The following is a 26,047-nucleotide window of genomic DNA, read 5'->3' as shown; positions in this document are numbered from 1 at the left end:
GGGAACAATAGGCTGACTCTGTAAATCTCTTACAGAGGTCTATAAAGCAGTGTGAAGCGGTATATAAGCCTAAGTGCTATTCCTTCCTTCCTTCCTTCCCTTCCTCCCTCCCTCCCTATGGTTAGAATGCAGTATTGCAAGCTAACTCTGCCCACTGCCAGGAGTTCAATCCTGATCGACTCAAAGTTGTCTCAGCTTTTCACCCTTTGAAGTCCCAGATTGTTGGGGGCAATATGCTGATTCTGTAAACCGCTTAGAGATATAAAGCACTGTGAAGTTGTAATAGAAGTCTAAGTGCTATGGCTATTATTGTGACTGCCATAGTGACTGCTCTTGTCCACACCCCTGGGCCAGCCCTGAATCAATCAATCAATCAATCAATCAAAATCAAGTCACTAGCAATGCAAAACCTACTCAAAATGTGATGGGAGATGCTTGACTATGCCAGCAGATTCCTTGAGTTTCACAAGAAGGATCTTTCAGGGATCAGGAATGAAAAGGGCACCCCAAAACTTGGCCAATGCTATTCTCTGCCTTGCACAGGCATTTATACAGTGCCCTCAAGAGAAGGGGAGATACAGTGGGCTGGGTCAAACCATGGTTAATAAACCTCACTGGATGGGCTGAAATAATATGCCTTCTGGAGAACTGGTAGCGGAAATTTTGAGTAGTTCAGAGAACCGGCAAATCCCACCTCTGACTGGCCCCGCCAACCCCATCTATTCTCTGCCTCCCGAGTCCCAGCTGATTGGCTGGGTCTTTTGTTGCCCTGCACAGGAGAAAGGAGCTGGAAAGCAGGTTAGTGGGGTGGGGAGGGAATGGGATTTTGCAGTATCCTTCTCCTGCACGGCCACCAAGCCGTGCCCACAGAACCGGTAATAAAAAGTTTTGAATCCCACCATTGCAGTTCACTCTCAATCCAACACATTGTAAGGCATAGTCAAATGAGCAAAATCAGCCATCTAGTCCCCATTTTAAAAAAGCAGAACCCTTGACCAAATAGGAATTTCTCTCCACCCCCTACAGCTGGTCCACCCTTACAGCAAGGGTGTCCAGTCTTGGCCATTTTTAAGACTTGGGGAATTCAACTCTCAGAATTCCCCAGCCAGCCAGGGCTGCCATGGAATTCTAAGAGTTGGCATCTACATACAAGTCTTCAAGTTGCCAAGGTTGGACACTCGTGCCCTACAGCCAAGGCAGGAAAGGCTAAACTGAGAGTGCGAACACAACACATGTGCACGCACAGAGGATGTGCAACACCCAGCGCTCCTTCCTCCATCCATCAGCCCTTGGCATAAAATCTTTGTGAAGTGATGTCTCTCCCTATACACGCATGTTTATGTTCCAGGAGGGAGGAGAAGGAGGAGAAAACTGGACTTTCTGGGGCCGTTTTTGATTAGGAGTTAGTCTGATGTGAGCTCATTCCTTCTCGCGAGGAGTCCGCCTAGAAGGCCCTTCTCTTTCCACCCGGAGAATGAACGCCGCGTTGTAACACAGATGATTTCCTCCGAGGTTTCTCTCTCTTGTTTTTCCTTGGACGTCTTGCGCGCTTCAGGCTCCCACACCCGTTGCAACGGAGAGGAAGAAGGGGAAGGGGGGGGGAACCTTAACTCTTTCCCACCCCTTCTTGGCCACCCCCAAGCCAGCTTTTGGCACAATCACCAGCATTGTTTGGCGAAGGGGAAGGAAGTGGAGGGGGCGTCCAGGGAATCGCAGCTGGGATCCACGGGACAGCTGCTCCGCTTTGGAGTCACCGAGGGATACCTCCCCTCCTGGCCATGCCTGCGCGCGCTTTGCTCTCGCCTCTTCCGAACAGCCGCCGGAGCCGGCGCTGGCTCGGCCATCCTCCGCTCACCTGCAGCTGGTCCAGCGCGGGCCGGACTCGAGTGGGCGTGGATAGCATCTGGCCAAGCCTCTAGCCCGCCGCCCCCCTCCCCCAGCCCGGAGCGAAGCGCTCTTAAAAAGGCAGAGCGCGGCGGGGTTTCTCTTGCTCGGCGGTGCGTCTTGCGGGGCGCGCGCAACCTGACCCACTCGGAGAGTGAGTGAGTGAGTGAGTGTGTGTTGTGTGCGGGATGGCAGCGCTTAACGGAGCCCTGGAGAACGGGCAGACGGAGAAGGCGGCTTCTGTGCCCCTCCCTCATCCGATAAGGAACTTGGAGGTCCAGTTCACCAAGGTAGGGGGAAGGATACGCGGGTCGTTGGGTTCCTACGACTCGCTGCTACCTGAGCGGTCGCATCTGGGCAACCGGCTTGAATGGGGGAGGAAGCCTGGAATTGATTCCTGGGGCTCGCCGGATGAGCCCACGAAGGCTTCCCTGAGTGGGATGCATCCAGTAGAATGGGGTTAATTCAATAATCAGGTGAAGCGTGCTGTGTGACTGCGCACGTGTGAGGTTTTTTTTTTTCTTTCCCCTTTTTCCTTTTAGGGTTGTGTTGCTTAACTATCTTTGAAGTAAAACTTTTTTTTTTTAAATGGAGAGTTTCGGAAAGTAGTTAGTTCCTTAGTATCTTTTTTTTTTCTTTTCCAATAAATGCTTTTTAAGCGTTTGGAAAGCCAGTTTGGTTAAGGCGCCTCGCTAAAAACTAGGAGACCATAAATTCTAGTCCTGCCATAGGGCAGGAAAGCCAGCTGGGTGAGTTTGGGCCAGTGCCTCTTTCTCAACCCCAACCCACCTCACAGGGTGGTCAGTTGCTATTGGGAAAATACGAGGAGGAAGGAGTGTTAGGTATGCGTGTTGCCTCGAGTTACTTATAAAGTAATAAAGGTGGGATTTTAAAAAATCTAACAATAAATGCTTCTAAAGGGAAAGTGGGAGTGGGGCTTGATTCATTTGTTCGAGCTGCCTTTTGGGGAGGAGAAGGGGCGGCAATTATCCCCAAGGCATCACAACTAGCTAAGCCCTACCTAATTTTTATTCAAGGCAAAGAAACTCATTGGTTAATAAAGAATGTCAGAAGTCATTGCAGGGAAGGAAAAAAAGGGATTTCCTCTGATTTATTCTACTGAGGATGCAGCAGAGGCGGGAGGGAAAGTGGAGGTTCTCATATTATATAAAAAGGTTTAGGTGGGGCTTTTAAAGGTTTAATCTCATACCCATAGAAATAAGTCACTTCTGGACATGAAACATGATGCAAGCTAAACATTTTACTATTAAATTGCTTTTTATATAATATGTTTGGGAGCCTCCACTTTTTTCCCCCCCCAACTGCTGCATCCTCAGTGGAGTTAAAGGAGAGGAACCCCCAATGTTTTCTGCAAAAGAAAGAAATAGGGTTGCAATATCATAGAAGCTTTGATTTTAAATAGGAGTTAATTCTTAACTTTTGGGGGTGGGTGGGAAGTGCCAAAAGAGGCTTCCTGGATTTTTTTTTTGGGGGAGAAGCCCTGAATCTACTAAGGAAAGTGAAATCTAAAGCAGCCTCCTTGGGGGTGAGGATTTCCCAGGTGTTCCTTAAACACCTCTCCACTGAGCTTTGCAGGTTCCCTTTTATATTATTTTCCAGGAAGATGCATGGCATCAAGGTTTCGCTGCTCTTCTATAATTCTTCAGTAGTGCATGGAAGATTTTTATTTCTTAAATTTATTTTCCACTTCTCTCGCTGTGGCGCTACTCTAGGTGGCTTGCAGTAATTAAAGGAAGAAAAATGAACAGGTGTGTAAACTGAAGTAGAATAACAGAACAAGAAAGCAAAACAGTGACAAAGGAACACAATGAGAAATAAGGACATCAATTTGATAACCCAAAAGATGGGAGGGGAGAAGAGAGAGCAAGAGGAGGGGAAAAGGTAGAGTCTAACCATCGATCCAGTAGCCACTCCAGAGGTTGGAAGTTCTCCATTTAGATCCCCAGGTCAATCAGCAGGGGTCTTGTGAAAGAATGGTGGAAGTGTTGTTGTTTTTTTGTTTGTTTGTTTGCACTTCCAGAACACGCAAAGTTCATCATTTGTGTGATCCAGGTAGCTCTCGCGTGTTAAGAGGCTGTGGAGGTGATGAGCATTTTCGCCAGGCTTCCAGTTATCTGTGATGTAACAGTGCTGGGGCTGAGCATAAAACATTTCACACACCTGCCAAGAACCATTCAAAAAACATTTCAACTGGAGGCAAAGTGAGGGAGGGGCTTCCCCAGAATTACAGGGATAAGATCTGACTTGGATAGCCCAAAAAGCATTTTTTTTTAAAAAAGAAATCTTTAATGACAACTAGAAATATTCCTGGTCTGTCTCTAGTAGTCTATGCGTGTGAGAAAAAGGTGGAAAAGGATCATAAAACGCATAGCGCTGTTAGCGAGAAACAAGAACTCATTGGATAGCATTCTGATTGCAATTATTAGTCTGAATAGCTGTTTTGGAGATTGCATCCTGAAGACTGTTGTGTTAGAGGAAATATAGCTTATTCCTATACAAAGGAAGACAAATATGCATGTCCCAGGATAATATTGCAGGATCCAATCTGACTCGGTCATTGGGATCAGAGATTTAATTTTTCTGAGCTTCCATACTTGTGCTGGAGCCCATCTCCAGGGAATTTCTCTCTCACCCAATATTCCTATTCCATACTTTGAGAGTGACTGGATTGCACTGTTTTTATCATCTGTACAGTGTTGTCGTGTGCTTTTTTAAAAAAGTTTTAAGACAACCAGCCTGTGATGGATGCTTAGTTTCTGAGATATCCCACCATCTTGGCTGTTTTAACAAAACAACGCATTGGGTCAAGGATTTTAGATTTGCTTTCTCTCTCACGTCTCTTCTAAAATTTGGACAATTTTTAAAAGTGGATTAGTTGGAAGGGCTCCACTTCATTTAGCCCGTTTCAATCGTACTAATTTCATTTTTTTCCCCTTCGCGGTGAATGGAGAAGGTAGGAAGTCAGGGATGCATTTGAAATCCAACTCTAATATTTAAAAGATGAGGTCCGTTCTTTTTCCCTCTCTTCGAGAAATGATCTGAAGTAAGAAAATAGAGACCTGAAAATGAAGCTAGATTATGAATTGGATGAATCTATTATGAATGGATTAATCATATTTACGTGACTGCCCCACTCATAAGATGTTATGTTTACGTTCACTACCCAGAGTTGCAATTGGAAGACGGTGGTTACAAAATCAGTGGATAAGCAGAGAAACTAGCAAAGTAAACACAAGAAAGAAAGTAAGAATTCCATTAATGGCGCAAATGGAATATATTTAATATAATATAAATCACATTTGCATAAAGAAATTTCTCTTTAGTGTAGAAGATTGTCATACTCTTCCTTACTTTTTAAAATGTGCTTAAGACTTTTTAGGTTTGGCTGTGAAATCTAATTGATCGGTTTATTTGTACTGTTTAGGCCACTTGACTACCAATTACTCTGAGCAGCTTACAAATAATTAAAAAAAAGATAAATACAATACAATGCAAACAATATAAACCAAAACCTCAATTATCGAATGTGTTGTATACATGTTTGCATTTATTTGGAAATGATAAAAATACATCAAAAGGTGGAATTTTTAAAGGTTTGCACGCATCTTTTAAACTAGGATTTCCCTTAACTATTACGCCAAGAAAGCTGCGATATAAAAAGCTTGTTTGGTTGTGGATCTCCCTAGCATAGGTGTCTGTTCTTAACTACAAAGATGCCAATATAACAAAATAAGCATTGTGAAGTCATAATACTTTTGGCATTTGCATAGCAGTGTTGTGGTTCTTGTTTTATCATGTCACTCTTTGGGCTCCAAGGATGTACATTTATAATTATATAGAAATGTGGAATTGGAAACAATAAATATGGAACAAAACCCATTCATAATTCTTCACTTTCCATCAGTGGAGTAATGGTAAACTTCCCATCCGCTGGATGCATTTCTGTCTTGTAGGCCTGGAAAGAGATGGTGATGTTAATAAACGTTAATAAAAACACATTCACTCAAATTTTAGTTCAACATTGATTGTTGCAGTTGCAGAGATTCTTAGTGTGAGAGAAAGAAAAGGATTTTTCTCAGACTAAAATTTCTCTGCCACATTCCAAAATAGAAGGAAAAAGTCATTTTAAGATTAGCATTTATCAGATTTGGCTAGCTCCAGGGCTGTATTTATGTGATTTCCAGTTCCTGAATTGTTTTTGCTAAGATGGCTCGATTAAGGATGCTTAGTGTAATAACGTTAACATTTCACTGGAGCTTGTGATTCTCACTTTTGGCATCTGGAAAAACCCATGTGTTACTTGACTTTTACTAGGGTCTTTAAAAGGCTATTTATTTTGAAGTGGTTTGAACTGTTTTATATTTTAGAATTGTAAGCCATCCAGAGTCACTTGGCTGAGAGATGGGTGGCTGCAGAAATTGAATGAATGAATGAATATATAAAGTACAGTAGTAATTGAAAATAAGGCACATATAGCATCTCTCCTTACACCCACCCACACCCACCCACATACACCCACACGCTGTACACACATGCACCAAACACATAGATATGCACACTGTTTATTAATCTGGTAATAACAACGAAAGAAACTTATCTGATCTAAAAGGGACAATGTGGTTTTATATCCCTGTGCAGCAGCACTGACAATCCATCGGAAACAGGTGATTAATCCATCATAACCATTTTACACAATTAATGCAGCAAACCCTTTTGTATTATCACTCTCTTACATTTTAGTATTGAATGACTATGGGCCTCACAGTTTCAGGATTATTATTATACTATAGTTGGGCCGTGCTGTATTTTATTCGGATGCAACTGACAAGATTAGATGCCCAATTGTGATTTTAATATAGATTTTATTTGTTCTCATTTTAGTCTAGCGTTTTTTAACTGGATATTCCTTAAAGTGTTTTTAACTTGCTCTGGTCTTTGACTGTAATAAACGTTGAGTTGACCTGACTATCCCTGCCACTAAATAAACTTAGTTAGAATGAATTAGTTAGAACTATTCTTAAGTGGAACTAGAATAGAAAAATAGGAAGAAAGAGTATTGTGAGAGTCCATGGCCTAGAGTTACTTGCATAGGAACAAAAGCCGAGATAAGAATCAAATAAACCTTGACTCAAACTAGTTTATGAATGGGAATGACTGCAGAGTAGGAAACTAATGATTTTGTGATATTATTTCCTTCTTAATCATCATGGAGAAAAATTCTTATGAGTCATTAGGAGTTAAAATTAACTTGATGGCACATAATTAAAACAATATATATTTTGGGGCAGTCCGGAGATGTAGCTCAGATGGTTTCAAGTCAGAATCTGTTTTACATTTACATACATTTAAATTGATGTGGGGTCAAAAGCAAATATTTAAGCAGATCTTTTGAATTGACTTTAATGACAAGTCTCTATAAGATATGGATACCACCCATTGTGGATATTGTCACGTCAAATGTAGTTGTTTTTGTATTTAAGTAAGGATAACATTGGCATTCTGCCTATAAAAATCTAAGCAAATTCTAGCGATGCTAAGCACGTTCTCTGGTTTAAATGTCTGAAAAATTTCCAGATCTTTAAAAGGAAAAAAAAAAAAGTTGCTAATTGATGATGTTTTTCTTAATATAAATTTTCTAATTTTTTTCCTTTTCTATTATAGGTAATACTTTCTGTGCTTTTAAACTCTTTTATTACTGATAGTTGCCTGGTCTCTAATAGGAGCAAGAAAAGTAGAAAAGCAGCCAGAATTTTGTAAGAAACACTCTTCAACACTATCCATTAGAAATATTTTCCTGTCCCTATTTTTGAATGTTAATGAGGAATCATGCTTTCCATGCTTTGCTAAAATGAAAGAAAGTTCTTTGAACTTGACGCCACCAAAGGCTCATACAAATTATTATATAAATCAATTTGCATACATTCCTGATTGCCATGACCATATAGTTTATTTTTAAACTGGGCCGAGTAAGGTTTTTTTTTTTTTTTTTTTACCATTTACAGTTCTGCAATTATGCTGCTGAATTTTGAAATGATCTAGCAAATTTCTTTTTTGGGGATGACAGTCTGCTTAATAAAACCTAAATATGCTGCCTTAAATAGAAGTTTCCTTCCCTTTAGTTGCATTTTAGTCCAAATAACGCAAATGCATTTTAGTCCAAGTAACGTTTAACAAATGGGGTTTTCTTCTGTGACCCGAATATCCTTAATTGAAAATATCAGATATTGTGTTTTGTACATTTCATAATGTACAGTTTGCTTAAGGTACCTGATTTAAAAAATGAGGAAAGTTTATCCAATTTATATTGTTCCACAATCTCAACTGTTTCTCTGGGCCTTACAACAAAGAGTAAAATCCGAGCATGTAACATCGCCAAGTACCTAAAATGTTCCAGTGACAAAGGTTGCAAGTCATCATTACAAAATACCCTTTCGGCATAGTTCTGTCTTCAACTTTTTCTGTAAGATGGATATTGTCAGAGCCAACTGAACTCCCAATAGGAAAGATCTAGTTCTACTATAGAAAAGCAGCACGTTTGCGCTCTAGATTTACAGAAAATGGAATAGCTAAGTCTTATCTTTGCGTGTTCAAATCGGTCAGGCTAACTCCTATAAAGAAATAACATTCTGCTAGTAACCAAGAGATAGGTCAAAGCAGGCATTATTGTTACAGCTAACCCTTGTGATCTTTAAAACATCTACCTTTATTGTAAATGTTTCAACGATGACTTAGTTTGAAATATCACTGACTGAATTAAAACTGAAAGGAAAGTATGCTTCAGCCTGCAACATTAAATACAACCTTTGGAAATCAATTATACCTTCCTATGGTCTGTTGGGAGAACTGATAATTTAATTCGGGTAGCTAATCTTTAGAGTTTTCTGACCTCTACCAGACTTAAATATTTATTTCTTTTTATATTTTCCATTTCAGAGAGATCTCTAATTCCCACACCTTTCTTTGGCTTCCAATAATAACACAGTTATGAATTGGGAACATTTAAAAAAAAAAAACCTATGAGCTTTGCAAAATAATTGGACGCCCAATGCAGAGCATTCAGAACATTTTTCAGAAAGGAAAAAAAAAATCACCCCTCGCCCTCTAATTATGACCCACCTTTTAGTCAATAGAATCAAGTACAATTCTATTTGGTGTGCAACTGTTACTTTGGCTCTGACATTTATTTATTATTCAGTTTATTTAGTTTTGTTCGACAACCATGTACGAGAAAACAAGTATAAATATGAACATAACATATAAACATATAAGTATAAACAGGTATAAGTATATGCATAATAAATGAGTACGACTAAATGGGGACAGTAGGACAGGGACGGTAGGCACGCTGGTGCGCTTATGGACGCCCCCAGACAAGCCTCTTAAGAATGGAGTGAGGTCCACGGTAGACAGTTTAAGGTTATTTTGGGCTCAATTGTGGTTTTAAGTCGAAGACTATAGTGACTGAACGAACAGATATAAATAGTATAGGTTCTCCTGCTTGAGCAGGGGGCTGGACTAGAAGACCTCCAAGGTCCCTTCCAGCTCATTCATTCTATTTTATTCTAAATTGCTGCAAGGGATTGTAAAGACTACCTGTATTCGGCAATCTGTAATTCTCCAGGCATGTTTATGTAGGTTTTCTTGAAATTATAAGACCACCCTTTAAAACAAATGCTTCCCCGTCTCCCCCATGGTGATTTACAGGCCCTTTAAATTTCCAAACAAAGCCGCCATTTCAGCTACAGAACCTACAAATCAAATGCAATAATAATAGTAATTAAATCTACTACTGGGCCATAAAAACAAGTTAAAACTAATTAGCAGGCTCAATTGCAACTAAGAAAAATAACATTCAACATCCTGGGAACCTCTCTTGTTTTTTTACCTGCAACAAAAGGTTATTCAGTTCGGCCTCTTAAGTTAGACACCATGACTGAAAAAGCTTTTTCCTGGGGAATTTATGTCCAATCCACCTCACAGGGTTGTTGTTGTTGTGGAGAAACTAGGAGGAGGAAAAAGGTGTTTCGGATAGGTTCGCCACCTTGCGTTATTTGTAAAAAGTATAATTTGTAAAAGTAATAAAGGCGGGATACAAATAAAGAGCTATCACTAATGCAAGAGTTAAAAAAAACGGCAAAGGAATCCCTGCAGATCTTACTCTTCTAGTTGTTGCCATTTATAGGGGGCCAGTGGTCATCTCTGTTTCAAGGCCGTTGAGCCAGCACCATCGGAAGACATCTCCATCGTCATGTGGCCAACATGACATCATGGAGCACTGTTGCCTTCCCACCAAAGTGGCACCTATTTATCTACTCACATTTGCATCCTTTCGAACGGCTAAGTTGACAGGAGCTGAGGCAAGTGATGGGAGCTCACCCTGTTGCATGGCGCTTGGGTCTCGAACCTGGGATGTTGGCTTTCCAGCCAACAAGCCCAGTAGCTTAATCATTGTACCAATGGAAGGGGGCAAATCCATATTACACTAACTGAGCAGTGATATCCATCGCAGCAAAAATAACAAGAGTAGTCCCTTGGAATTTGATAGTCCTTCTCTCATGGATATCGAATTGCATTTGTGAATTGGCCTCCTGGACTTCAGTGTGATTTACTTTTTCTGTTGAAACTGCATCAATAAATATTGGCATGTTTGCCACATCTATGACTACTACTTCCCACTGTGATGTGCAGTTGTCATACCCCTGTCGGAATCTGAATCTGAGGAGGAAGACGAACAGCTGACAGGGAGTGGGAGTGTAGCTCAGTTGGCTGTGGAGGAAACTGGGGAAGGGCAAAGTTTAGCTGGGAAGAGATAGAATAAGGGAGAGGGAATTCAGAGGAAGACCCAGGCCCATCCCCTCTTCATCTTAGGGCACACAAGGAGGAACGGAGAAGAGAGCAATGTGGGCTGCATGGCTTATGGGGGAGGAAAGGGCCTTGATTCCCTTCATTAGCCACACCTGGGAATTAAAGTTTAAAAGAAATGCAGGCTCCATGCGGTAGTTGCTGGGAGCAAACATGAGTTTATCTGGTGTTGACTTTGCTTATCTGTGTTCCTGGCATTTTTCCAAGCGTGTTGAGTTTTGCTGTGCCTTCACATCTGGAATTCTTTCTCCTGCCCTGCCAAACTAGTCACCTCATCTTGCCTTGATTGGACTTATAGTTACAGTTTTTGTTGACCACATTTTGGACTTGATTCCCTGCAGTTAAAGGCTGTTCCTTGGAGAGTTTTTCTCCAGCCAGAAGGTAACCAGGACATTGGGCGCAAAGTTGGAGCTAATAAAGGGACTCTTATTGATTAACTGACTGTGTTGCCTTTGTGCCACACCCCAGGTCATCACAGCAGCTGATGGTTGGAAACTTCACTATTTTAACCCACCTTGTTTCTAAGCTCCTCCATATTCTAGGATGACCATTGGGGAGTAAGTGCCTGGGTCCCACTATTACAGCCAGCCTGTGTCTTATTTTGATGGGGTGAATATGATACACTGCTCCTGAATATGATAAATATTAGAGCTATTCAAGCAACAAAGGAGACAAACCAAGCAAGGGATACAGTAGTCTTGTCAATGCTTCTTCTGATCCTTTTGTTTTCTCTCTCTCTAGATATTTATTAACAATGAATGGCATGAGTCAAAAAGTGGAAAGAAATTCCCCTCATTTAACCCCACAACAGCTGAGAAGATCTGTGAAATTGAAGAAGGTGACAAGGTCTGTCTTTCTACATTCTTTAATGAAACAATATTTCATTCTTCTTAGTTAACGAGCAAAAGTTCTAAAAGTTAGAGATGGTTTGGTGGGGGCGGAAATACAGGGAAGTGACTTTTCATTAGTTGCTCTAATCCAGAGGTCTCCAAACTTGGCAATGTTAAGACTTGTGGACTTCAACTCCCTGGGAGTTGCCAAGTTTGGGGACCCTTGCTCTAATCATTTGGTAGGGACATGTTTCTTTATACCTGATCTACTGTTGTTCAACTGAAAGGATAAATTCATGTTTTGTGGGATGGAGACCAAATGCTTTCAGATGTGCTTCCAAATGACCAGCATGTCAAATCAAGCCAGAGCCAGAGAGCAGGTGCCAAGGGCCTGGATTCTGATCGTCTGACCATGGGAATGCCGCAATAGTCATAAATGCGAGGATCAAAGGTATAAAGTACAGATTAGGCAAAACCTGGCTCAAAAACAGTTAACTGAGACCTTGGAGTCCTAGTGGACAATCACTTCAGTATGAGCCAGCCTTGTGCGACGGCAGCTAAAAATGCTAATACAATCCTTGGTTGTGTAAACAGAGGCATAGAATCAAAATCACATGAAGTATCAGTACCGCTTTATAAAGCCTTATTTAAGACCACACCTGAAATACTGCATCCACTTTTGACCACCACGTTACAAAAAAGATGTCGAGACTTTGGAAAAAGTGCAAAGAAGAGCAACAAAGATGATTAAAAGCCTGGAGACTAAAACGTGAAGAACGGTTGCAGGATTTGGGTATGACCAGTCTAGAGAAAAGAAGGACTAGGGGTGGCATGATAGCACTTTTTCAGGATTTGAGGGGCTGCCACAAAGAAGAGGGGGTCAGTTTATTATCCAAAGCACCAAAAGGCGAGGCAAGAAACCATGGATGGAAACTAATCAAGGAGAGAAGCAACCTAGAATTAAGGAGAAACTTCCTCACAGGACTGTTAACCAGTGGAACAACTTGCCTCCAGACATTGTGGGTGCTTCAGCACTGGAAGGATTGGATGGTCACTTGTCTGAAATGGTATAGGATCTCCTGCTTGAGGATAGGGCTGGACTAGAAGACCTTCAAGGTCTCTTCCAGCTTGATTCTGATTCTGACTGGTCATAAGTCACCACACTGCTGTTGCAAATTTGAATGGTTGCTAAACAATGGTTGAAGATCAAGCTCCCCCTGTAAACCTCATGGCTGAGGTAAGGCATTTGCTGACGTACATCAAACCTTATGGCCATTATGGCTTGTTATTCAGCCACCTATAGGTGTATTAAAAAATAACAGCATGCTACTCTTATTTGTTGTTTCTCTTCCCCCATCCAAGTCTGTGCCCTCCTCTCTTCCTTCATCTTCAGTCCCTTTAACTTTGTGCGTTCCAGTCCAGGGTTTGGCATGGAATTATGAAAAGCCATAATCCTGTAATTGAAGAGATGTGAGCTCATTTTAAAACTGTGCAATTCTGAGGTGGCTTTTTCCTCTACGGGTGATTATGTTAGCTGGCTCCACTGCTTCCCAAGCCATCATTAGAGTAAAAACAGATGATCTCTCTTTGTCTCTGGCTGCAAATCTTGAGCCCCCAAGGGTTGTGTGTGACAGAGCTCCGAGTGTCTCCTGATATAATATCCAAACATAATTGCTTTTCTCCCTCACTGCCCAACTTGTAAAGTATTTTGACCAGTAAGATGAGTTCTTGGAGACTTAGTTGCTCCTTCCTGCCAGCCGTGTCCCCATTAGAACTCTTACAAGAACCCACAACAGATGCAATAGAACACAACAACAGAGTTGAAAGGGACTTTGGAAGACTTCTAGTCCAATTCCCTGCTCAAACAAGAGACCCAGAGCCACGGTGGTGCAGTGGTTAGAATGCAGTACTGCAGGCTAATTCTGCTGCCTGCCGTCCACCTGCAATTTGGCAAATCGAATCTCACCAGACTCCAGGTTGACTCAGTCTTCCGTCCTTCCGAGGTGGGTAAAATGAGGACGCAGATTATTGGTGGACAATACTCTGACTCTGTAAACCTCTTAGAGAGGGCTGTAAAAGCACTGTGAAGATGTATATAAGTCTAAGTGCTGTTGCTATTTCAGACAAAGTGCTGTCCAATCTCTTCTTAAAACCTCCAGTGATGGAGCACCCACAACCTCTGGAGGTGAGCCATTCCACTGAATAATTGTTCTGGTAGGAAATTGCTCTTTAGTTCTAGGTTGGTTCTTTCCTTGATTGGTTGTTTTTTTGCCTTGAACTGAATTCTTGATTAGAATCCTTTCACTTTTGCCAATCCATTGTGTCTGTAATTTTCACACATCTAGATGCACAAACATTCTTGTTGCACTCATACCCAACCTTTCTCTTGGATTACATTTGCCATCAAGTCTACTTGCCATATCTTGGATTGTGTGAATTCTACTCTGCAACTGCATTGGGCTGAAAAAACCAGTTCCATGAAACGTGCCTGAATTAGCGCAGCACAGAATCTGTTAATGTGGACCAGCCCAATCCAGAGTGATCCTGCACTAAAGCAGACTCTTATAATTAGGGAAAGAATCAATGGATCAAAAATATCCCCAGATTCTTTTTATAGCGGACACATTCAGAGCTGGTATATTGCAAAAAGCACAATTATTTTATTATTTCTGCTTCCTTTCGTGAAAGTTGTAAATTGCCATTGGGGCCATGCAGGGCTTTAAAAAAAAAATTAAATGTTACCCAAAGTTTTAAAATAGATTCAAAGGTTGGCCAGCTTCTCTTGCCGTCAAAGGAAATAGAGGAGAAAGGTGAGTTTCCTGCACGAAGATCTCTCGTCTCAGCAGTGTGGGAGGGAAATGTCACAAAACTGGTTTTATAACTTTAAAATGTCCCTACCCATAAGAAGTGCAGTACCATTAGACTGGAACATACAACTGTGGCAAAAAAGAAAACACCAAAAAACCATTAGAAAAGAGGGTTGGAGTATACATTGTTTGTGGCATTAGTCATTAAGGAAGGGAGAAGAATATCTTAGTGTTGTGCTGATTTTGATCCATAAGCAAACCTTTAGTTGAATTTCACTGAAGGATATGATTCAGTCATAACTGGGTATAGAAAAAGCTCATGTGATGCCACCTATTCTTTTTATTGTCTAATGGGAAAGAATTGGGAAAGCTACAGTTAGAGAGCCAATTGGCTGTCCTGGTTAAAGCTGCTGGACTGAGCAGAGAACCTTGAGTTTTAGTTCTCCAGGGCTCCACAAAACCCATCTGGGTAATTTTAGGGCAGACATTTTAGAGCTGGGATATGCATCAGTTTATTTATTTTATTTATTTATTTATTTGATTTGCCAATTGTTTACAAGATAATAAGTATAAGTGTATACATAGTTGTGAATACATGAAATGGGTACATATAAGAAAAATAAAAGAAGAATAAGAGAAACAATAGGACAGGGACGGTAGGCACGTTGGTGCGCTTATGCATGCCCCCTACAGACCTCTTAGAAAAGGGGTGAGGTCAATAGTAGACAATCTAAGGTTAAAGTTTTGGGGTTTGGGGAAGAAACTACAGAGTCGGGTAGAGTATTCCAGACATTGACCACTCTATTGCTGAAGTCGTATTTCCTGCAATCAAGTTTGGTGCGGTTAACTTTGAGTTTGTATCTATTGTGTGCTCTTGTGTTGTTATGGTTGAAGCTAAGTATTCATTGACATGTAGGACATTGCACTGTATGATTTTATATACCATGCTTAAATCAGACTGAAGACATTTGTGGCATTGGTCATTATCTACCCTCGAAACAATGCTATAGGGCACTGCACACCAGAACAACTAGGCACAAGGATAGTTTTTCCCCAAATGCCATCACTCTGCTAAACAACTAATTGCCACAACACTGTCAAATTACTGTATTACTATTCTTCTTCTCATCCTTCCTATTACCTATATCTTCCCACTTATGACTATAACTGTGTTGCTTGTATCTTTACAATTTATATTATTTTATTTGTTTTCTAGTATGATTTGATTGCTTATTAGTAACCTTATTAGTAACTATCACTGTGTTGTATCTTATGATTCTTGATGAATGTATTTTTTTTTCCTTATGTACACAGAGAGCATATGCACCAAAGACAAATTCCTTGTGTGTCCAATCACTCAATTGGCCAATAAGGAATTCTATTCTGTTCTATTCTATTCTATTCTATTCTATTCTATTCTATTCTATTCTATTCTATTCTATTCTATTCTATTCCAGAAGGGAGAAGAATATCCTAGTGTGTGCTGATCTCAATCCATAAGCAAACCTTTAACTGAATTTAATTGAAGCTATATAAGATTCAGCCATAACTTAGTATAGAAGTACTTGTTCTCGGGAGGAGAATTGAGAAAACTATAGAAAACTCTCTCTAACTTTAGTTTTCCCAATTCTCTCACAATGGACAATAAAAAGAAGAGAGTCAGCTTGGTGTAGCGCTTAAACTGCTGGACTAAAATAGCACTGGTACTTAGACTTATATATTGCTTCACAGTGCTTTACAGCCCTCTCTTAACAGGTTTACAGAATCAGCATATTGCTTCCAACAATATGGGTCCTCATTTTACCGACCTTAGAAAGATGGAAGGCTGAACTCAACCTTGAGTTGGTGAGAATCGAACTGCTCGCAGTAGGCAGAATTAGCCTGCAATACTGCATTCTAACCACTGCACCACCATGACTCTTTTTAGCCCTGAGTTCTAGTTCTTCATTAGACACAAAAGCCGGCTGGGTAATTTTAGGGCAGTCACACTCTCTTAGCTGTAATCTGGGATGTCAGAAAACATCCTGGAAAATGCTAATGGTCAACTTACTTCTGAAATATTGCTGGAGGTCAAGATTGACTTGAAGGACCATAGCAGAGAAAGCTAAAACAAGACTGCCAACTTAGCGTTCCCTCTCTTGGCTGTCTGCTGCTTGAGCATTTTTGTATGCATTTACTTAATAAGATTACATTCATTATGCCTCACCCATGTTTTATTGAATAAGGCACAGCTGGCTGGTTTTAAAGTCATCTTGCCCAAGCTCTCAAAAAGTTCAAGCAGAACAAAGCAATCAATGACTCCGGGTCTGTAATAACATTTTCATTTTATGCCATATATAGAGGATAAGGGAAGGGAAAACATTTCATGTCATCCCCAAGATAAAGGGATGGGCTATTCCAACTGGACATCCTGCCTGATTAAATATTGGGCATTGGTCCAAAACTATTATATAGCTACCCTGTTTCTCCAACAATACGGCCTCCCCCAATAGGAAGTCCCAGCATGTTTTATAGGCACGAAATGAAATCAAGCCCCTCCCCCCAAATTAAGGCCTATATTAAAACATGCAAAATGGTGGGGAATGGTGGGGCGGCTTGCCGTTAGGAAGTACTTTTGTTGCATACCGGGATATGTTGCTGCCTGCGTTGACCCCAATATGAAGTGCCCCACCAACGCCAAGGTCAACATCCAAGCCATCGCCGCCCACCTGCCCGAAGATGCAAGGGGGGGGGGGAAATTAAGTCACCCCCGAAAAGATGGCCTAGCCATTTTTTCGGGGCTCAAAAAAAAATAAGACCTGGCCTTATTATATGAGAAACACGGTAGTTTTGATGGTTTACAGATAGTTCTGATGATCCAATCCAACACAGCTTCATATGGGACCCTTAGTATTTATTATGCAAAGAAAGTATATTAGAATACAATCCACATAGCAAAAGAAATCTGTATGTCTTGGCTAAAATCCCACTATTCCTGAATCAAAATCTGAACTAACTATGGTGGGATTTTATATAACTATATCACATTCAGAATGATTTACTCTGCATGGATGAGATGCTAAGTTGTGACTGGTGTGCTGGAATTACAAATGGGTTGGATAGTCCTAGATTGTCCAGATTGGAGCATGGGTTTATTTGAAAACATTTTCTGAACATCCTTATCTTGAACATCATTCTTTGCCTTGTGATGGATAACAGTTGTAATGGATTTAATTCTTCTTTCTTCCTGACCTTAAATTTTAGCTGCACTTTATGCCTTTGTATTACAAAATCTCTGTAACGCAACACTGATTAAGCATTGGGTGGATTCAGATTGGAATTTCAGCCTTGCCCATTCAATTTCCTTGTTCTCAATATTCTTGTAACCGAAAGAGTTTATGAGAGCCTGGATTGACCTTTCCATTGGAAAAGCTTCAGCCAAGTATTTCCACTTGCGTAAATAAATGTGCGTATCTCTGATCACATGGAGGAGGTTTTCAGAGAATTGTGTAAGCTGAATTCATGCCCCTGTCCTAATATAGTCATATGGTAAAGTAAAATATAATATAGTAAAAGCCGTGGTGGTGCACTGGTTATATTGCAGTACTGCAGGCTACTTCTGCTGACTGCCAGCTGCCAGCAGTTCGATCCTGACCAGCTCAACGTTGACTCAACCTTCCACCTTTCCCAGGTCAGTAAAATGAGGGCCCAGATTGTTGGGGACAATATACTGACTCTGTAAACCACTTAGAGGGGGCCCTAAAGCACCGTGAAGCAGTATATAAATCTATTGCTATTGCTATACCAGAGCCTGGCTAGACTGAAAGGGTGCTCCAGTGTAGCTGGAATCTATCAGTTTTGAGAAAATCTAGTATTGCATCATAGTGTTCATTGGGCTTGGGGGTTGAATCTACAAAGCTGAAGTTCAATCTAACAATCTAATCAAGGAGAGAAGCAGCCTAGCACTAAAAAGAAATTTCCAGACAGTTAGAACAATTAATCAGTGGAACGACTTGTCTCCAGAAGTTGTGGGTGCTCCAACACTGGGAGTTTTTAAGAAGAGATTGGAGAACCATTTGTCTGAAATGGTATAGGGTTTCCTGCCTAAGCAGGGGGTTGGACTAGAAGACCTCCAAGGTCCCTTCCAACTCTGATTCTATTCTATTCTATTCTATTCTATTCTATTCTATTCTATTCTATTCTAATCTTTCCTATTCCTATTATCTTTCCTATTCCTATTATCTTTCTTTGGTATTCCTATTCAAAATGTGCATCATTGCCAGATTCTAAGCATTTTAAAACCATAGTTAACAGATTGTAGAGCTAAGGTAAGATCTAACCCTGAGCCTCATTGGGCTGATTTGCAGAAAGCTCTAAACCCAAAGTAGCATTGTGGCTTTACAAGTGGTCCTTGACTTATGAACTCAGTTGGGAGAAGAATTTATGCTGCCAAGCAAGGCCAGTGTTACGTGAGTTCTGCCTGATTTTTACAACCTTTTAAATACAGTTATTAAGCAAATCATTTGGTTGCTAACCAAATCCAAACTCCCCTATTTGATCATTGAAAGCCAACTGGGAGAGCTGCAAATGATGATCTAATCAAAATTCTACTGATTGCCTGGGCTTTCTTTTCAACAAGTACTTATTTGTGAATGTTACTCTGTTGTACCATTGACACCAGAAACCATTCCTCTGTTCCCAAAGAAAGAATAGAAATATGATAATTCTTGTGATGGTTGACTGTTTAGCATACTTGACCTTTCCTCTTATATATTCAGGGTTTCTCCCTCCAGGAATAGTTGTACCCATTTATATTTCAGTGGTATTAATGATGTTTTCCTCTCTTCTTTCTTACCTTTACCTGTAGCCTGATATTGATAAAGCGGTAGAAGCGGCAAAAACAGCTTTCCAAAGTGGATCTGTCTGGAGACAAATGGATGCAGCCAGCCGGGGAAGACTTCTCAATAAACTGGCAGACCTGATTGAACGAGATAGGGAGGTGTTGGCAGTAAGTGAAGCTGGTGCACCATCAGGGTGTGAAGAATCAACCAGGAAGGGTTGGGGTATCCCATTTAACCCTGAGCTTCTTGCTCCATTATTGACCTATCAATCTTTGGTGGTGTTTAGAAAGGGCAGGAAATTAAAAGGAGGTTGGAAGATTACACTTCTTTGCTTCCATCGTATAGGCAAGAGAACAAAATTTAGTAATAAGCAGGATGGTGAAGGTCCTTGTTATTGCCATAAATGTCAACTTCAGTCCCAAAAGTGCTTTTTCAAGAGCCAACTGGACTTTCTGGTTTTCCTTTGAAGACGTTTTGCTTCTCCTCCAAGAAGCTTCTTCAGCTCTGACTGGATGGTGGGGTCATCAGTCAGTGCTGAAGAAGCTTCTTGGATGAGAAGCAAAGTGTCTTCAAAGGAAAACCAGAAAGTCCAGTTGCGTCTTGGAAAAGCACCTTTGGACAACCATGACCTGGATGACTTTCATCTTCAGTTTTTCAGAACAATATGCAGGAAGCAAATTAACAGGAAACATGTGCAGTCCTTGGTTCTCTCTAGCTTGGTTGTTTGCAGATGTTTCATTACCCAACTTCATGATCTCACTAATACTCATGAGTGTGGGCTTTACTCTCTGTTTATATATAGTAGTTTAACTTGCCAATCTGGTGGGACTGTGGTTTTCTTCTTTATAGTTCCTTAACTATAACTTTATAGTTCCTCCTTTTTGTTTTGTTTTGTTTTCTGCTGGATTATTTGTCTGGTGTTAATCCCTGCTTATCTGAGTGTTGGCTGTTGCATGGGATGTGCTTTGGTCTTTTTTGTTTCCTTCTTAGTTTTTTTGCTGTCTCATTTGAATGGTGAGTAAATATGGCTTTATTTCTATAAAATGTCTGCCAGCAAATAGCCAAACTCAGAGAGCATAAAGGATTCCCATAGTTCGACCCTCAACTACATACAATATATTTTCTTCTATTAGTAATAGAAAGCATGCATGGGGAAGGCTCAAGATCCAGATGGATCTTGATAGACTAGAACACTGGGCCATATCTAATAAAATGAAATTCAAAGTAGAGGAAAGTAAAGTCCTACACTTAGGCAAGAAAAACCAAAAGTACACATATAGCCTGGGTGAAACCAAGCTGAATAGCTGTAATTGTGAGAGGGATCTTGGAGTCTTAGTGGACAACCAGCTAAATATGAGCCAGCAGTTTGCAGCAGCAGCCAAAAAAGCTAATAGAGGGATACAATCAAGATCAAGTGAGATACTAATACCACTCTATAAAGCCTTAGTAAGATCACACCTAGAATGCTGCATCCAGTTTTGGTCACAATACTATTAAAAAGTTGTTGAGACTCTAGAAAAAGTACAAAGAAGAGTAATCAGGAAGATGAGGGGACTGGAGACTAAAACATATGAAGAATGGTTGCTGGAATTGGGTATGGCTAGTCTAGTGAAGAGAAGGACCGGGGAGACATGATAGCTATGTTTCAATATTTGAGGGGCTGCCACAGAGAGGAGGGGGTCAAGCTATTTTCTAAAGCATCTGTAGGCCAGACAAGGAACAATGGATGGAAACTGAACAAGGAGAGATTTAACATGGAAATAAGGAGAAACTTTCTGACAGTGAGAGCAATCAACCAATGGAACAGAAGTTGCCCTCAGAAGTTGTGGGAGCTTCATCACTTGAGACTTTCAAGAAGAGGGAACCTCCAGCACCTCAAGCAACTGTAATCTTCAAGTTTTCCCATTCAGGACTCTTGAGCAAAGCCAATACAACTGGGATTGAAATGTCCCTCCAGGAAGACTTTGTGGGGACAGAAAAGGATTTGCAGATAGGGTCCCTCCAACCTACTTGATTGACCAACTGATTCTTGCCATCCCATTGTTTCCACAAAAGATTTGGTTGGGAAAATATGTTCCCAGTAGAGATTGGCTCAAAGTGTAAACTTCAAATAAAATGTTCTTGTTTCTTTTTTGCTTTCAGACCCTGGAAACTTTGGACACTGGGAAACCGTTCCTCCAAGCTTTCTTTGTTGACCTTGAAGGTTGCATAAAAACCCTGAGATACTATGCAGGATGGGCAGATAAAATCCAAGGCAAGAATATTCCTGTGGGTAAGTTGCCCTTGATATCTCCTCTGCTGAGTTTCTTATCTTACGTTTTTTAAGTAAAATTAACCTGAATCTATAAACTGGAGAGAAGTTACGAAAGCCTAATAGTAGTAGTAGTAGTAGTACTTTATTGTCATTGCACCTTGTACAACGAAATTAAATGCCATCTTCAGTGTACATCATACACAAGAAAAACTTATAAAAAGTAAAACACAAACATACATCCTTCACATTCTATACACTTGAATTGAAAATCCCTGATATTGCATTAATATTACGCTATACAGTACAATTCAGTTTAGTTACTGCCATGGGATAGAAGCTGTTTTTCAGCCTATTTATCCTTGCTTTTATTGTCCTGTACCGCCTGCCAGATGGTGATAGTTCAAAAAAAGGGTGTCCAGGATGAGATGGATCTTTAAGAATGTTTTGAACTTTCTTAAGGCAGCGGGAGCTATAAAGCTCTTCCAGAGAGGGGAGAGGGCAACCCATGATCCTCTGGGCTTAACGTTCACCCTCTGGAGCACTGTCCTATCTGCCACTGTGCAATTGGCAAACCATACACAGGTGCAGTAAGTTAAAATAGTTTCTGGTGCAGCAGTAGAAGGTCACCAGCAGGTAATTTAGATGCTATAATTAATTACAGTTTGGCTACCAGGAATATATCTGAGTTCATATGCACTTTCCTTCTCCAGTTCTTGCTTTGTGGTCTAATTTATAGAAACCCTGCTATAGGTTAAACCTTTTTTTGGTTGCAAGCAGGATGATGGCTCTTTGTAAACTCTGTTGGCAAAGAGTCAAAATGCAGTAATATTCATGCTTAAAGTAGCTCCTTTGCTTTTGGGAAATTAAAGAAAACAACCCAATCCAAACTTATTTCTGATGAAGATCAGCCCAGTGGTGGGATTCAATTTTTTTTTACTACCAGTTCTGTGGGCATGGCTTGGCTTGGCAGACGTGGCTTGGCAGGTGTGGCAGGGGAAGGTTACTGCAAAATCCCCATTACCTCCCCACCCCACTAACCTGCTTTCCAGCTCCGTTCTCCTGTGCAGGCAACCAGAGAAGACCTAGCCAATCAGCTGGGACTCAATGAGAGGCAGAGAATAGATGGGGCGGGACCAGTTGGATGTGGTACTTGCCGGTTCTCCAAACTACTCAAAATTTCCACTACTGGTTCAGAACTGGCTGAATACCACCTCTGGTTCAAAGTTACAACAGCACTGAAATAAGTTATTTACGACCGTCTGGCCCCCTTATGACCATTGCAGCATCCCCAGGGTCATGTGATCAAAATTTGTGGTCTTGGCAACTGACTCATATTTATGACGGTTGTGGTATCCCGGGGTCACGGGTGCCCTTTTTGCAACCTTCTGACCAGCAAAGTCAATGGGTGGAAGCTGGATTCACTAAACAACCGTGTTACTAACACAACAACTGCAGGGATTCACAGCAACAACTGTGGCAAGGCAAATTCATAAACAGGGAAAATTCACTTCATGACAGTCTTTTGTTTAGCAGTGGAAATGTGGGGCTCTCAACTATGGTTATAGGTTGAGAACTACCTAGAGCTGCTATTTGACCTGAAGTAAGGATGTCAGTTGAAAGCTGAGAGCCCAGTTGAGCTTAATGTTTAAAGTGCTGGACTAGAACCGGAAGCCATGATGACTAATCTTCTCTTTAGCATGAAGTCAAATGGGGTGACTGACTGACTTTGTGGCCACTCCTTCATTCTCAGCCCAATCCACATTGTAGATTTGGGGGGCGGGGTTTGGAGAGTGGGGGAATAGGAAGCAGGAACATAAGTGGGTTGTACAAATAAAAGTATGAATAACTAATTAATTAAAAAAGGAAGCAGCAGCATTTAGGAGATTAGAGGTAGTGATTTTCAAGGGGAAGCCTGAACAGAAAGCTCTCGAGAGTGCCTTTCCTAAGTGAAGATATTTTCAGAATATAATAAAAGTGGCTGGATCAGACCTCAGGACGATGCAGCCCGATGCTTCTGAATGTACAAGCTGCTCTCCCCCCACCCCAGTGTCTACCAACAACTCCTTAGAGCAGCTGTAACTTTCCCCATAATTGAATGCTACGATCTGCAGCTGCAGCACTATTCTAAAAAAAAGGTGTGTTTGGTTGGAGTAGAGTAGAGTAGAGTAGAGTAGAGTAGAGTAGAGTAGAATAGAATAGAATAGAATAGAATAGAATAGAATAGAATAGAATAGAATAGAATAGAATAGAATAGAATAGAATAGAATAGAATTCATGCAAGGAATAGAATAGAGCAGAGCAGAGCAGAGCAGAGCAGAGCAGAGCAGAACAGAACAGAACAGAACAGAATAGAATTCTCCATGCAAAGAATAGAATAGAATAGAGAATAGAGAATTCTCCATGCAAAGAATAGAATAGAATAGAATAGAATAGAATAGAATAGAATAGAATAGAATAGAAAATAGAATAGAATAGAAAATAGAATAGAATAGAAAATAGAATAGAATAGAACATACACATTCATTAATATATAATATCATTTTGTGATTCAACTGAGGGTGAATTGTTTTTATTGAAATTATGTATTTCAGTCTTCATTTATTTTAATGAAAAGAAGTGTACCTAATGATTATTTGCTAAACCTAAGTTACAATTTATTTCTTTTACCATTTTTTGTATACATTTTTTATTTTTTTTTAGTGTAAAACATAAAAATTCAATATCTATATAAACAGTGTGCTGTCGGAGTACGATTGAGTTTGAGATATACAGTAGTGTTGGAAATAGTAAAAATAATATTCTTAACATCAGTAATGATCACATGATAATAGTAATGTTTACTTATCCATTTTAGTAAATCTTCATTGTAATTGATCCTTCCTTTATACTTTTAGGTTTCTAACTTCTGTTTCTACTTATTAGCTATTGACAAAACAAATCCCATGTTAAAAATATTCTTGGAGACTTATTTGCTCCTTCCTGCCAGCCATGTCCCCATTAGAACTCTTACAAGAACCCACAATATCCATTTCTGCACATTCTAATTTTTTTAATTACAAATTCATCTATAGGAATCTCCTCATTTTTCCATTGTTGTCCAAACACAATTCTGGCTGCTCTCATTGAAGTGAGAAAGAATCAGTCACTGATTCTTAAACAGTTTAAAATAAATGTTTATTTCTTCCACAGTTCCTATATGACTAAAGAGTTTGCCAGGAAAAGTATGTGTGGAAAGTCAGAGGCAAAATATCCAAGCTACATGGTTCTTAAATTTTGATAACTTCTGTTTGGAGTTTCCCCTCTCTCTCTTTTAAAAGGTTTTGCCATCTCTTGTTACTGCGTGAGAACGTATTCTAAATAGGCAAGTCAGTTATAGTTGGCAAACACTAATGTTTGTTTCTGCTGAGCCTTCAGAACAAGTTTTCCAGCCACCCTGTTTGTCTCCATCCCCTAGGATGATTCATATCAAAATCATCCTTGCTTGATAACATATCATGTTCTCAAACCTTTTGCAGATGAAAACTATGTCTGTTTCACCAGGCATGAGCCAGTGGGAGTCTGCGGAGCCATAACACCAGTGAGTAAGAAATTTTGGATTCTAGTTTCTGTGTGGGTGCTAAGGATGGAGAGAAAAAAAATATTATCTGGATGGTCTCTAAAATCCCCTTCTTTCCTTCGATAATTAAGGTCAAGAAAAGGATTCTAGAGTAATTAGAAATCAGAGGTGTCCATGAACTCACCAAGAGTTGAGCATGATTTCAGAGAGACTTCAAGACTACTTCTACAATGCCTGGTTTACCCCAAGAATTTGGTCTCTCTAAGATTGAGCTATTCCTGTGCCAAATGTTACCCAGTGACTGCCCAAATATTAATAGGACATTTGGAGCTACAATGGGACTTTACGGCTTGTAAAATATCACCAGGCCATCCTAAAATGTCTCACTGCACACAAACCATTGTCACATGACTGCATTTGGGTGCTTGGCAACCAGCTCACATTTAAGTCCGGTTGCAAGGTCCCATGGTCATGTGACCATGATTGGGATTTTTTTTTAAAAAATGCTTTCTGATGTGTTTCACCAGTTTTGGCGGGAAAAACGCCCCTTTGTGAGAATGGATTCAGCTTATGAACACGTGATTTGCTAAATTACCGCTATAAAAATGGCCCCCAAAATTGGGTCCAGTCCAGTGGTGGGATTCAATTTTTTTTACTATAGGTTCTGTGGGTGTGGCCGGGTGGGCATGGCGTGGCCATGGTGGGCGTGACAGGGGAAGGATATTGCAAAGTCTCCATTCCCTCCCCACCCCACTAACCTGCTTTCCAGCTCTGTTCTCCTGTGCAGGGCAACAAAAAAAGAGCCAGCCAATCAGCTGGGACTCGGGAGGCAGAGAATAGATGGGAGCAGGGCCAGTCAGAGGTGGCATTTGCCGGTTCTCCAAACTACTCAAAATTTCCGCTACTGGTTCTCCAGAACTGGTCAAAACCTGCTGAATACCACTTCTGGTCCAGTCACATGAGTGCCTCGACTAACCATGATCATGATTTATGACCTAAATTTCAGTCCCAAT

General features: G+C 40.5%; 1 protein-coding gene across 4 annotated transcripts in view; it reads left to right on the top strand.

Moving 5' to 3' along the window:
- Nucleotides 1-1,494: 1,494 nt before the first annotated feature.
- ALDH1A3 (aldehyde dehydrogenase 1 family member A3) overlaps nucleotides 1,495-26,047 on the top strand; it is a 44,774-nt gene continuing 20,221 nt past the window's right edge. Inside the window, exons 1-5 of one of the 4 annotated variants that reach the window (XM_087972792.1) lie at nucleotides 1,495-1,512; nucleotides 11,509-11,613; nucleotides 19,251-19,391; nucleotides 21,367-21,496; nucleotides 24,994-25,055. In XM_087972792.1, the coding sequence (XP_087828918.1) occupies nucleotides 1,498-1,512; nucleotides 11,509-11,613; nucleotides 19,251-19,391; nucleotides 21,367-21,496; nucleotides 24,994-25,055 (453 nt within the window). In that variant the 5' untranslated portion in view covers nucleotides 1,495-1,497. Of the gene's footprint in view, nucleotides 1,513-1,945; nucleotides 2,175-2,209; nucleotides 2,361-11,508; nucleotides 11,614-19,250; nucleotides 19,392-21,366; nucleotides 21,497-24,993; nucleotides 25,056-26,047 lie in introns of those variants that run through there. The other 3 variants (XM_087972794.1, XM_026673068.2, XM_087972793.1) reach the window with 3 other exon arrangements.

This window comes from Notechis scutatus, chromosome 11 (assembly GCF_049901735.1).
Source record: "Notechis scutatus isolate UNSWTSFEM ecotype Mainland chromosome 11, rNotScu1.2, whole genome shotgun sequence".
NCBI classification, from domain to species: Eukaryota; Metazoa; Chordata; class Lepidosauria; order Squamata; family Elapidae; genus Notechis; species Notechis scutatus.
The sequence above is the reverse complement of the archived record's forward strand: the minus strand, read 5'-3'. Positions and strand labels throughout refer to the sequence as shown.